Source organism: Hippoglossus hippoglossus, chromosome 7 (assembly GCF_009819705.1).
Source record: "Hippoglossus hippoglossus isolate fHipHip1 chromosome 7, fHipHip1.pri, whole genome shotgun sequence".
Classification (NCBI taxonomy): Eukaryota; Metazoa; Chordata; class Actinopteri; order Pleuronectiformes; family Pleuronectidae; genus Hippoglossus; species Hippoglossus hippoglossus.
In genome coordinates this window covers 14302939-14317720 of record NC_047157.1, presented here as the reverse complement: position 1 = coordinate 14317720, position 14782 = coordinate 14302939, and the positions used below count along the sequence as shown (strand labels likewise).

Below are 14782 nucleotides of genomic sequence, written 5' to 3'. Positions count from 1 at the left end.
AATGTATATTGTTAAATGAGAAAGTGCAGGGTCAAATTTGATGCGATCTGGACAAGCGAGGTGTCCAATATTAGACAACTGGCACCTGTAGTAGTGGCAGCTAGGACAGTTGTGATCAACATAAGTGACGTTGATCACAACAACTGCAATGACAATTTATTCTCCAGTTCGGGGTTCTGCATACTGAGTCAAGCTTCACTGAATAAACAGTTGAACAGCTCTTTGTGCAGCAGTGGTGGCGCGTCTTCAAGATTCTTCCGTCCTGCAGCAGGTCTTTACTTCACACATCTCAATTACTGCACAACACAGTTTCAGATAGAAAGCAGCGACCAGCATCACCACAGGCCAAGAAAACAGGTTTAAGAAAACGGGCACTGCATTAGTTAATGAACCAACTTGCACCTTTGGAACAAAGGTTCTCCTGCAAGGGCACAAAACCACCTAATGCTCAACCTTCTCTGTGCCAGTGGGAGAAAACTACTTCCACTTTAGACCAAATCAGTTTGCCCTTTGGCTCGGCAAGGTCTTGTTATCCAAAGTTTAATGAATGGAAACTCTCCGGGCCTTGGTTGTTTGAGCCTCGTTGTGCCTATTTGAAATTAGCAGCGAGCCTCTTCTGTCTCTCCTTGTCCTACCCAACATTAAGCGTTAAGTGTCGCAGTAGACCAGATGAGAAAGGGTGTGTTGCCGTGGTGAGAATACAAATGGGAATGCAACCGAACTGTACTGCTGATTAGAGTTTTTTGGGATGGTCCTCCGAGGGTCATATTGTGTATTACTGTTAAGCGCTGGGAGGCTGCTGTCACTCCCTGCTCATTAAAACACTTGCCATGTTACATTAGCCTCTGAATTAGTCATGGCGCTGGCTTGAGAAAAGGGCAGTGAACAGAGTGAGTCGGGGAAAAGATGGTGGGTACAGAGGGACAGACGGAGAGGAAGGCAGAATGAGTGAGTGCCCCGCTAGGAGGTCAGAAAAAGGTGCATCCATTACCCTTCACCGGGCCTGTCTGTATTTTAATCAGAAAATGAAACACAGCCGTTTCCCTGTGCACTCTGAGCCAGGTCATTGGCCTCGAAGCAGTTTCAGGATGTGGCCAACGACTACATGAAGCCACCTTTTCACAGCTGACAAATAAAGACTTTGAATAGGTCACAGGGTTCGCCTCTCTGCAGATCCCTGTGTACCCAAACCTGACATGCACGAGCCCTGCAAACATTAGCTATGTGAGTCGATACGACAGCGCACTAATGCTAACGGAGGCTGGTTTAATTTGGGGTGATGCCTATGTGACATTATGCAAACCTGGTTGTGACCGAGCGGCGGCCGCGGTGCTGAGGCATCATCACAGAGGCAGAATGGGGGAGTGGAGCCTGCAGAGAGGAGGATTTTACTCTGTATCTATATTATATTTTACACTTTCCCTCCGACTTGTGTGCAGACCCACAGAATGAATGAGCAGTAGAGATATTTGACTCGGATAGTTAACTGTCACATCATTAAGTCACAGCAGATAGCGCTTTTATCAGCTCATCTTATCGCCCCTATATTCGTGCATGTTTTTGCGCACATTACACTTTATTGCACACCTGTTAATTTGCACTTTTACAGCTATAATTCAGTCTGTGTGGGTTTGCCATTTTGTTTATGACAAATAAATGGTTTGGGAAAAGATATGGGACATGTGATCCACCACCCCCAAGCTTGATAATATGCATGTAAAATGTACAGCTCAATACAGGTGCTTATAATAATAACCCCCAGAAAAATCTGCTGCTGGCCATGATCAATGCTATCTCATTCTCACCCGGTGCAGTTATTGGATTCAGTCCATATGCACCATTACCCTCACAGACGTGGAGTAAGAGGACAAAGATGTTTTTATTACTTGCCCAAGGGCGGATAAAAAGAATTGTGCTGCAAGTTTACATTCCCCTTAACCTTTTATTTCATTTTTTTCATTCTTCCTTCACACCAGGTGATGAATGCCAAGAAGAAAATAAAGAAAAAGAGATACATCAACTCTGGGACGGTGAGACTTCTAAGATAAGAGCAAACTCCCCGTTACACTCACACCCCGGCTCTCCTCAGCTGGATGTTTCCTCTAAGTGGAGGCATGAGGCAGTTCAGCTCTGTTAAATGTTTTTGTTCCCTCCCCAGTCTCGGAGCTTTTGATCCGGACAGTGAATCTAAGTAGATGAAAAAACATTCTCATGACCGGAGACGGGATGAGAACCAAATCAGCAGTAATGCTTAAAGTGACATTCGTCTGGGTCGTATCACTGAAGACTTTTTTTATGTATATATTAGCCACAGCTTTGTCACTGCCTTAATGTTTGGCTGACGCTGTAATTAAAATCTGTGGCTAGTTATCCGTCACACTGAGCATCCATCAGTGCGCAGTCACACTGATGCTCTCAGTGATTGCGATGCTTATACGCGGCTCAGGAGTCAGAATCATTCTGCCTGGGCGAGTCATTTTGCGGGTTGTTTGCTCTGAGGTCAGTGTCATTGTGTAAATTGGTAGATTCTGATATTCCTTAATCACCAAGCACGACATTATCTGTTTGGACCTTCTCTCTCCCAGGTGTCCTTGTTGTCGTTCAGTGTGGAGTCGGAGCACACCTTCCTGGATTACATTAAAGGAGGGTGAGTCTAGTTCGTCTGTTTACATGAGGACACGCTATGTTAATGTTGTCTACCTTTGCGGCAGGCTCCCTAATTTGAGCAATAACTCAAAGTCTGACATCATATAATTTGATTTTCCGCTCTAAAATTAGTTTTTCTTATTGTTACCCGAGCTTCACTGTGCAAAATGATTTATGTGCAAAGTTTGACACTAGGAGTTTGTTCTCACCTTCATCTGAGTTGTTTTTTTTGTGTTTGGAAACCAACCGTGGTTCAACTTCGACAACTTCGACAACTTCCACACAACTTCCAGTGTACACACACTGAGAAACAAATTAACCAAAGGAAGAGTAGATGTCATTTTAAGAACCGATAACTTTTTTATTGGAAAAATCAGCAAATGTAGGCCACATACAAATATCACTTTTCATCATATTTATGTCTTTATACATTGAACTGTGTCATACTGTGTGAAATGCTAATAACAAGTAGATCACAAAAACATCATTAGTTACATTATAGAACAGGAATTCCTGCACTTTGTCTGTTGTTCATGAAAGATAAATTTAGCTGCTGGTGTTGTTCATGTCCATTCTGTGCTAGTGCTCTCTGTTGTCTGTCAAAACGCTTCAGCATCATGTATTTCTGGTTATTCAGGAAACGATGCTATGCTTAAAGTTTCAGGGTGTGATTCACATTGACATCCAAAATGTAATTAGGACTGGGAAACTGATTTTTGTGAAAGCTCTGCTATAGTTGACTTCGCTGTGACTACTATTGATGTGCCTGAAATCTAATAAATGTGGATGCATCACATGTAACCATACAACTAGTTATCCTGATGACATTATTAACGTCTCTACCGCCAGTGCCATGATCGCATCATTACACTGTCCCAAAGTAATGATGGGTGTTTTCATCGAAACTCTAGAAGCTAAAGTAACATTTGGGGTTTGCCTGTCAAACGCAGCAGAAACTGACAGGCCACTTTTGTTGAAGAGGAGCAGATAAAAAATTTAGCAGATAAATTCTGCTCTGCAGCAACTTTATAGTAACCAACAGGCCTCCTGTCCCTGTTGGCACGGACTGTTCATCTTGAAAGAGGTTTGAAGTGCCACGTTTACTCACAAAGCAGAGACTCATCTGCAGCACAACTCAGATCTAAAATAAATCATTGTCACATATATATTAGCTCCTTGGTGCAAGTGTTTGGAAGATGCTGACGTTGCTTTTTTGTGCATGGTGCATCACAGTGGCCTGGGCGTCTAAAGTCTCTGGAGTTTCTGTGGACTTTCTCCAGCCAGTCCCCTGGTGTACAGTCTGCAGAAAGTCCGTAGGAGGAGGAGGAGGCGCTGTGAGAAACGAGCATGAGAAAACAAAAAGGATGAAATAGCCTTACACATAGAGGACACTGACAAAAAATGTCAAGAGAGCTTCTGCTGATACGGGCTGACGCTGGTGTCGATGTGCTGTAACCAAAAACATGTGATGTCCACAGTGGAATAAAATCTGTTACATCCTGCCTCTGCCTGCTGCACCTCACCTCACTTGAACGCTGCGGAGATTTCTGTGTTGTTGGGAACGTGTCTGACTAAAGAACCTGCTGTGTCGTGCATGTGTGAAAGGCAAACTGTGGAGAAAGTCTGGACCCGATTCTCATTGACATCCTCTGGAGGTCGTGTCTGAAAACGGCGTAAGAAAAGTACTTACTGCTGCGTAAATATATACCTGGAGAAATTTGAATGATGTCATTCCCTTATCTGTTCCTCAACTGTTGACTTTAGACTATTGGAAGAAAAAAAAATGAATGGAAAGAATATTCTATCTTTTTCTTTGTTTTGTTTGGTTGAGCACAAACTTTTCTAGCAGAACATTGCTAACAGACATTGAGGTCACTTTGCTGAACTCTGTCTGAAGTTTCACTGTTTCACAGATGCAGCATTACAATAGCAGTCAATAGTGGGAGTTAACCAGCAGCACGGAGAACATTAGTGAATGTTGTGGGCATTGTAGAAATGCTCTGGCTGTGACTAATGCGTGAAAATAAGGTCGAAAATCAATGCAGTGAGATTTAATACGTGCATTACGTTGGCTCCTCTGATTTATCCTCTCCTGCAGCACAAGCGCTTCAGGGTTATTGCCTGAAGCTACTGAGATGCCTGGGATGTTTAACATGTGAGTTCAGTGTGGCCCCAGAGGAGACCATCTTGTCCGGAGCCACAACTGCAGTGCGAATGAATATGGATGCCGTTGATAAAATATGGAGAAGATTTCCGACAGTTTAATTAAGGGAGGACGACCTGTCTCATATGGAAATGTTCCTCGGTGGATCAGCAGCTGCCCTGGTTTAGTTTGCTTTGCTACTGATGTTTGCGCGTCCCAGATCTGTCTGGTTGGTCTGTTCCCGGCTCACACAAATGGACACACATACTGTAACAGCACATACACTTAATGTAACAGCATCCTAATTGAAGTAACACTGTAGGGAGATGTACACTACACCAAGTATTAATACATTACAGGTCAAAATCCAAATAAACATGTATACGTATTACACTTTGTAGTTTTTGGTGAGATGTTTATATTATTTCATATTCACAAAAACCTGGATTAACACTGACCTAAGATTGAGAGCCAGGATGAGCTTATTCTAGGACATGGATTTTCACTTGAATTTGGTGCACGCATATTTCTACATGACATTTGGAGGAACAGAAACTTAGCAGTGAGAGATAACATACTCACAAATTTGTGTTATAATTAATGTCTTGAATATAAGACTTTAAAATTAGATAAACAACATGCCTGCAAAGATTTTAGGAGCACATCGTATCATTTTATGGGATTTTGCTGGCATGTGGCAAATTATTTATCAGAGCAGATACAAAGGTTTTATGAGGAGAAAATCCGATGAAATATAGCAACACAGAGGAGAGTAAGAACGAGAAGATAAAATAATGAAAGCCTTTTTTTTTCAAACGATTAAAAAGGCTTGATTCTAAAATGTTTCTGAAATATAGGGAGATAAACTCCACTACTTAACTGTTGACAGGGGTGTTACAGCAGGGTGGAGAGAGCTGGTAATTGTCTGGGCCCCAAGCAGAGAGGGGCCCCCCCGAGAATGGCTGTTCCAAAACTGAAATTTTGTGAGAATCCCCGGGAGCACAATCCTCCTCTCTGAAATGTCTTATATTCTAGAAGCAGTGGTAAAATTCACAAACACAGTAATTCAGCATGAGCACAAATGGTGAAATGCTCAAAAACATGAGAAATAAATGCCAACTAACTAAAAAAACAAGTGTTCAGACTCACTTACAAACCTCCACTGTGCATTGCGGTGTAACATAAGACCCTCTTAAGTGGCATAATAAGACGGGATGTGGAAAGAAAAAAAGCATTTGTGGGAGCTTTGATGAGATTTGCCGCTTTTCACTCTGAAATTTCCCCCTTAAGTCTTGTAGAACATCCAAATCCTGAATTAACTTTTTAAATGAGAATTTTCAGACAAGGTCAAACAAAAACCCGCAAGGTGCTCTTTAAATTCTCTGGTGGGCAATGTACAGGAAACTGCAGCAACACCATGGAAGAAACCCCCTATAACGAGCCCCCCATCCCACTAGATTTCTGCCAAAAGCATCGTGTTGGTTTAAGACTTGAATGCCCATCATTTATCATGTATATCTGGGTGGTGGTGGTGGTGGTGGTGGGGGTCAGTGTGGTTTGATGAAGGCCCCCCCTGTGTCCCTTTTGCCTAGGGCCCCCAAAGTCCCTTGAAACGCTCCTGATCAAATATGTCCCCATCGATTCTCCTCCCTGGGTTTCTGGCGGATGGTTTTACACATATTTGACACATAACTCCTATTGCACCTGTTGTGTGTTGTCCTCCTTGTAATCACTACTGCTGGAGTAACGGAACAGAAGGTGGGCCTTCTGTATATCTGTAGACTAGTAAATATTATGTTTTCATCGATGTTTCCCCAGAGAAAGTCTTCTCCCTGAAGAGCCTGTACGATGAATGATGCTTTATTCTAAGTGAGGTATTAGGAAGATTGTCATTGTGCTGTAACTGTGATTAGAGGGTGAATAAAGTCAAGTGCAGCTTGTGTCAAAGTGATTTCACCTCAATGTGTAGTTAAAGGCCAATCCTTTGTTATTTAATCTCCGCACTCCAAGATCAGAATTGATTTGAACTCTGAATAAAGGCGACGTTTTCAAGAGTGAAATAGCTTTTTATCCGTCGTGTTAAATGAGAAGTGGTAATCATCACATGAAACTGTTTAGAGAGAAATGAGAGACGGATTACACCATTAATTATTGTGACCCAGCGTGGGGGGGAGTGAAGCATTATGCAGTGGTATACTTCATCTTTTTGTTCCAGACATTTAGAGATGTTAAAAGCTCATCACGTCTTTTGTACGGATGCAGTCATGCGCCCGGTAGAGCGACTGATGACAGAGGCTGTTGCTTGATAAAAATAAAAATAAATCTTGTATCAAGGCAGTTTTTTTTAGAAATATGAAACCCCTGAAAGAAAATTGCTCCAGCATCAGATGTTCTGATATTTTCTCAAGGTCTTTTAAATCATCATGAGAGACTCGCTGCAGCCTTTGTGCCTTCTGCTGTCAGTGTCGAACTAATGTTATCTGTGAGAAGTGCTCTCAACAATGGAAACCTTTGTGTATTAAAATTCTCACACAGAGCAGCAGAGATACCATCAAAAACAAGACAGTTGGGGACATTATATCTCTGCGTTTCTCTTTCTGTTTTGATTGAGGCTCTATCGTTTTCCCCCGCAAGCTGTCGTGGTGGTTTTTGTGCCAAATTATCTCTGGAGGCAGAGAGCTCAGCATAAACCAACCTACATTTAGTCATGCAGCCACAAATGAAGACATTGATTCAAATATTCGACACGTCTAAGATAAAACACAAGGTTTTTCTCATCATCACCACCCACACAACCCTTTACTTTTAAATTGAATGCATAGTTTTTACTTTAAACTTTTTTTTTAACTTTGTTTGTGTGCATGTCTTTTGTTTGATGAAGGTTAATATTAAAAGGTTTGTTTTGATTCAGTTATGAGAGATAATCAATTTCCACTTTGTGAGATGTTGTGGATTTCTCCATATTGTTGTTGCCGTAGCAATCTGTGTTCATCAGTTTGGGGGGGGGGGGTGGAGCTTCTGAGGGATCTCTGCAGGTGCATTTTTTTGTTCTTTGTTTTGTTGTGGACTTCAAACATCAGCTAACAACCTTTAAGTTAATACAAATACATTTCACAAGGCACAACAAGATTACAGAAAACAGCATTTCACAAAACACAATATTACAGAAAACGCAACTTTACAGAAAACACCAGCATCACAGCAAACAAAAGAGGTTATAGAAACAACAACAACATTACGGAAAAACACATTTGATTCAACATAATAAGGTTTTTTTTCCCCAAAATGTTGTTTTTTGTGAAGTTTTGTTTTATGAAATGCATTTGTGTGTTGTTGTGCTTATTCATTGCTTATTCCACCTTCAGGTTGGAGATTGATTAGCATTTCAAACACAAGTTGCACTTATTCTTGTTTAAATCGTATGCCTTCACATCCACACATGGTGATGTAGGAGTTATGGCACAGTGCACAGACACCTCCATGGATCACATATAGATTTTGGCATCCGTACTGTAGCTTAGTGAATGAGTTGAGTTTTGTTCAGGTCATGCAAATGTAATACAACTGAGAAAACTAGAAGCTGAACCTGAATAACTGCCATTCAGTGACATGATGAGAAATATGAGCAGTGTGTGTGAATCTGATCACATTTCTATTGATTCTTATTCTCATGTGAGTTTACTTTACTTCTCCCTTTTTTTTTTTAAATATGAAAACTAACTTCAGATGGTTTCAACAGAGGGTAAGAAAAGGAATTTATTATCCTGATACACCATCTCACCCTGAGTGGATTCACAGTGAATTAGCTTTTCATTAACGATTCAACTGGGCCACAGATATGATCAAATAGAGGTAATTAAAGTCCAGAAGCCACATACTGTCCTGACTCAGAGAGGCTAATGAAAGATTTATATTCTTTTCATCACATGTTGAAACGTTTCTTTTAAAATGAATTCTCCAGCGAGATGGGCCGTGTGGTGGCTTGTATTGTGCGGAGATCTTATTAAGGTTTAATAGTTTGATACCAAAATGGTGTGTTGTCCTGAAATGAGACAGTCTTTTTCATTTCCTTGGAAATCGAAGATATTTCTCGGCTGTGACAATCTTTCCTTTACATTCTTATATTTTAATGCATCTGCAGTGGTTTCTTTTTTTTCACAAAAATACATTTTGTTGTCTTGATGTTAAATGATTTCAGATATGTTTGCTGTCCTGCTCGGCCGCCGTAGTCCAGAGGAGACAGTTGATAAGATACATTGATGATAAATCTGAGTGGGGACTCAAGATGTTACCATGAGCTCACAGCAGTTCAGCCTAATGAGCAGCTCAGCAGGTTGACTTCTCTCCTGGTTGTGAGGGTTTAATAAGATCATTTGTTCTGTATTTCAGTCAAAGACAGGCTTCAAAGCACACAGTGCTCTTTGTAGTGAAGAAGAACATCGTAGAGTTTCAGGTCCATATTTGTGGGATCTCTGAGTCAGGTTAGCTCATTGATAATTCAGTAGCACTACCCTTCATGTTAGCAGTGCTTCGTACTACGTGTACTATTGGAATGAAGAATTACAGGTAATGTGCGTGAGCTGAGGAATACGTGGAGGGATTAATGGTTAGATTCTGCTTTGAAAATACACATTTAATAACAAAGACTAGATAGCATTAATGATTATTGAAGCAGTTCCCATGGAATTATTGCTGGGTGGAGGATTTTCTGAATTATTATCAACATTGATTTATTTGAAACTTCTTTGTTTTCTGCAAATAATTGCACATCTAATTGGGACATATATATATATATATATATATACATTTAGCTTAGATAGTTGGCATTAAGAACACCATGGGGGATTAGGTCTGTAATCAGTATTTAGATGTATAAAGTTTCATAGAGATGCATTTTGATATTGATAACCTATCTGATAAATATCTGAAGTTTTCTGTTTTGTTATGTTATTTGTTATATTTTTAAGATCGTTAATTCCCACAGGATCATTTGAATGATTTATAAAGACCATCCCCAAATCTCTGACAAATGATCTAAGAGTTTCTAATTAAATGGTAGAGGTCTTATTAATTGTTATGATAAACTTTCTGTACTTTTCATAACGATAGACTGAAACATTATTTTGTAGGATGTAGTTTGTGATGCTGTTACGCTACTGCTTTATACTTAGAGGTGTTATTATAGAGGTGTTATATTTACCCATATAGATGTGATGGACAAAATAATAGAAACACCTGTAAATATCCATATTGACAGCCACTCAATACAAGCTACACTCATTTGTATGTGTCTGTATTTGATTGAAGAAAGAAAAACATTCTGTTCATTGTTGTGCTCTGTGTGCAGGCGAATACAGCTGAGTTCCTTGTCACAATGTTTTACATCACAAACAATATCCCACCAAACCCAGTTTGCCAAGACTGCAGGAATTTCACATTAAAGACGCCTGACATCTGGTGTTTGTGTAACTGGAAGGAGAAAGTCGATATGATACTGATACATTTGTGCCTGATTTAAACTCTTGCTGTAATTCAAGGTGACACACACACTGGTTGAGGAGCTGTTATTTTAGCTGAGAAGATGGTAAACTGAGGAAGGTACGGGTGATATCTGGGACAAATTACCGGTCTGAAGGATCTGAACAGAATCCGGTTGTTTAAAGGTCATTTCAAGGCTGGTGTCAGATTTATGAAGTTGTAAATGAAGTGTAGGAAATGAAGATGCCTCATTAATTTGTCCACAGAGCAATATATCAAGGAAGTGAAGAAAGCTGCCTGTGTTCAAGGACTATAGAGGACTATTGGAGGATTGCAGGGATACAAATAGGATCTACAGACCAGCTACCAACTGTTGGTTGCTTGCAAGAAGACCTACAAAAAAGACAATACTGCAGCATCAGTCAACATCAATCCATATTGATTTTTTTCCTTAAGTTGCAACATAGAAGATACAAAGCAGGTAGTGAAACCTGTAACACAGACATACATGTATGTATGTTACTCCTTCTGCACCAAGCCACAGAGAGACAGCAGCAAATACTGCTCCCCAGAGGGCAGAGTGTTTTCATGGTCTGCTGGCTTGTTTTTTTGTCTCTAATAGAAAGTGGCATCACTGAGAACGCTCTAATTTCTGGACCTGTTCCCCCTGTGAATCCTGAGGGAAAAGCAAAACCTGTGAAGTTTATTGTCCAATGCCATAGTAACTGCAGTGGAAATATCATGGTAGTGGCAAATAAACTATGGCAATGGATTGGGTTGGTTAGGTCACTAGAGAACGCCTTGTTTTAGTGAGGAAAATGTTTACGACTGTGGAAGAGAAAAAGTCAGACAGGCTATATCTTCATCCAGCACCCTTTCTCCCCATCTGGGGAATCCAACATGAACAACATTTTTCAATTACTAGAATACCAGGCTGAAAATGTTTTGTTTTTTACCTTCACCAGAAAATCTTCCAACTTGTCTACAATAGCCGACCTTGTGAAAACGTCTGCTCATGCTGCATTTATGGGGATTTTGTACTTGGCTCTTGTGTGAATTCTCCATTGAACCGAAACTGCATCATAACTTTGATCATTTTATATCCAAAGTTAGCAATTTTAAAAAGCAATCAGTCGTTTCGAGAGATTAAAAACCCTGCATTAGAAAAGGGTCTAGTTTTTTTAAAGCTGCTTTTTAAGATTGTCTTTATTGTTCATCAGTGTATGAAAATATAGAAAAAAATATAAAATCTGTTATAATATGAAACATAATAAAGCAAAAAAGAATAATTACTTTCCATAACACTAAAGTCTGTTTTTAAATTCATGAAAAGGTTGAGAGTTGTACACAGTATTATGTTATTAAGACTGTAAATGTAACTCTGGTCAGTGCTGTGTACTTGTTCCTTTAAAATCTAAGATTACTAGAAGAGAACTCCGATTGCATACCTCTGCCAAGGCCCAGAAGCCCCCTTATAAAACCATGGACCATGAATTATTCTCTGAGATACAACGGAAATGTTGAAAAACCTTCTTTTCTTTTGTCGAACCATATTGCATCATTCCACCAAGTTTCCTGACAATCGGTCCTGTATTACCTTCTTGTTGTTGGTTGTTTAACTGACCATAGTTGAGTAGCGACGGTGCGAGGATGAACTTCTCGGTTCATCTTCACACAGTAGCTGTCTAATTGGCGGTTTGACTGACAGTTCCCATGTGACTGTTTCTACGGTCCTGCACTCGAACTCACCACCTTGATTTTTTCGAACCAAACATTCAAAACCAACCACAGAAATCCGCCGAGTCTTTCAAATTGAGGCAGCGTGCCACTGTTACAATTCCCCTTTGTCGGCCGAGCAGTCCAGCTCAATGCTGATTAATGAGCCGGGGTCAGCCTCTCCTCGGTAGGAAGCCGCTATCATCTCCCATACTGCGCTCCTGGTAATTTCACAATGGAGGTGAAGTCGGAGAAGACAATCAGTGTTAATCGCAATGAAAGAGCATAGACTTTGATCTCGGCTCACCTTCCCATCGCTCCGCGTTTCTCTCTCTCGGGGGAAACGAGTAAATCCGGCGTAGACTAGTTTGGCTTTGTTTCGTTTATTTACATGGTTTTGGGTATCATTACGAGCTCATGAATAAAACACATCAAGTTATTTCTGCATGGTCTTCTTGTTCGGTTGCTTTCTCACCCTGATGCAGTGAATAATACAATCCCTCATTTTTTTTTCATTGATCGCACACAAAAGCAGGAAAGTGAAATAAAGACAACAATGGTGATTATGATGATGACAGAGATGATGCTGGTGGCTGTAATGGATGTGGTGGTGCACAGTGTTATTGTTCACATATCTTGAAAAACAAGGTAATGAAGGTGAGAGTGATTGTGATTATTTTCATTTTGCAGCGCAGATGCCTTGTAAATAATCGCATCCCTCCCGGCTGGGATGTTGAGCCGAATGCACTAAGCCAGATAATAACTCATTATTTATCTGTAGAAACCATTTGGGGGAATTACTGTGCTTTCATCTGTGTTTCTAGGTTTTGTGGGAAGTGCTTGTGGTTCTGAATTTTCCACCGTGCTGTTTAATCTTTTAAACCATGTGTTTTTAAAAGATCAGAAGTCTGGTCCGGATGCTGTTTGACCATAATTAAATGTTAGCTCCCTCTGTGTCAAAAACTGAACTATACGCTTTAAACTATTGTAGTTTCAACACAGTTTGGGTTTATTTAGTTCCCCCCCTCATGTCAGATAGATGGAGAGGTAGAGCCGAGGGCACAGTGAAACAGGGAGAGCCTCATTAAACTGCATTGTTCACAGCATCTTTCCCCCTATTCATCTGTTTCAGGACTCAGATTCACTTCACAGTGGCCATTGATTTCACTGCATCAAATGGTGAGTGTTTCGACTACCATCGCCCTGCTCTGCCTCCATTTGTCACCTGGTGTACGACTATGGAGTTTCTCATGTATCAAAGAGGGAACTGGATTTTTCTCTGCATGTAATATTTGGTATTTTTCCATTTAAATTGACGAGTTAACATGAACGACACATATTTCATCATTTTTAAGAGGAGAGAGAGAACAGGGAAGGTGATCAGAAACTGAGTTTGGAAAATGTATGAAACAATGCTTTATGTGGTGGTATTTTAAATATGTATTCAATGGTGTGAGGCTTTGCTCTAAGCTTTAGAGCTAACAGTAAGGAAGGAATGACTTAAATAAACACCTTACTGAATCAGGAGTTGTGCATTGATGTAGGACATATAATTCCCCCTGCTGTGTAAATTGGGGCCCCTTTATTGCCCCTGATTTAGAAAAATCCTAGAGCCGCCACTGTTCATAGTTTTTTCAAATGACCCGGTTTATCCATGTGTACACACATGCAGGAATATACAAGGGATATGTAAGGAAAGTCCAACATATACATCTGCTCCCTCTTTAATTTTTCCCTTGCTGACTTGCCCCAACTCTGAAACAAAACAGTGAATGACTGAGCAGGTCAGATTTGTCTTACAGCTTGGTGCTTCGCTGTATGAACAGGCCTTAAAACCAATCCATGCAGATCGTCATTGCAACTTCAAAATCATGAACCTCCACTTACCACCATAGCACTGCTCATTTCCACAATCGCTCATACGCCAGACAGTCCCACCAAGCCCCACCTCTGGTTCAGAACATCCAATTTAGACTTGGTTCTCTCTTGTGTCTCTGGCTGCAGCTGTCCGCTCAGTCCCACTCCTCTGGTTTGCATCACTGACTCTGACTTCTCTCGTCTTGATAGGAAATCCATCCCAGTCCACTTCCCTGCACTACATGAACCCATACCAGATGAATGCCTATGCCATGGCCCTGAAGGCCGTGGGAGAGATCATCCAGGACTATGACAGTGATAAGATGTTCCCCGCCTTGGGATTCGGTGCTAAGCTGCCCCCCGATGGGAGGGTCTCCCACGAGTTCCCTCTGGTGAGTGAATTAGGAAGTTATTTCAGGTATTATTCCAGCATCAGGTTTCTTGATTGGATGTGAAAATGATTTATACCCTCCTAGTGGGGCTTACATTAGAGTGTGAACACCTATTTGTGCGTTTCTGCTCTTTCCTGCACGCAGGGGTGAGCATGTTTGCATCTGCAATATGGATGTGAGCATTTTGAGGTGAATGCTGCTACACCTCTGACATGCATAATTCAGAGAGAATTCCATTTACCTTTTATAGTGCAAATTAGGCTGAAGGATTCTTAAATCAATTTGGCTTCTCTCAGGCAGCTAATGTGCGTTGGCTGCTGCATAGTGCAGCCTAATGAGGAGTCTGTCTACAGGGTAAAGTCTGCATCACTCCATATTTCCAATGGAATTTGCAAATTGAGATTCATCTCACCATATACTTGAATCCTCATTCTCGCATGCTCTAGTCTTGTAGGTGAGTTCAAAGGTAAAGTTACAGTCTAGTGTGAAATATTTGTCATATTATGTTTAGTTAGGAATTTGCCCTGAAGGATAAGGAAGCTAACCTTAA

General features: G+C 40.7%; 1 protein-coding gene across 2 annotated transcripts in view; it reads left to right on the top strand.

Moving 5' to 3' along the window:
* The window catches only part of cpne5a (copine Va), a 68468-nt gene that overhangs the window by 45286 nt on the left and 8400 nt on the right, over positions 1-14782 (top strand). For both annotated transcript variants that reach the window (XM_034590725.1, XM_034590724.1), the window contains 4 exons: positions 1977-2030; positions 2586-2647; positions 13116-13162; positions 14051-14232. In XM_034590725.1, coding sequence (XP_034446616.1) covers positions 1977-2030; positions 2586-2647; positions 13116-13162; positions 14051-14232 — 345 coding nt within the window. The remainder of the gene's footprint in view (positions 1-1976; positions 2031-2585; positions 2648-13115; positions 13163-14050; positions 14233-14782) is intronic.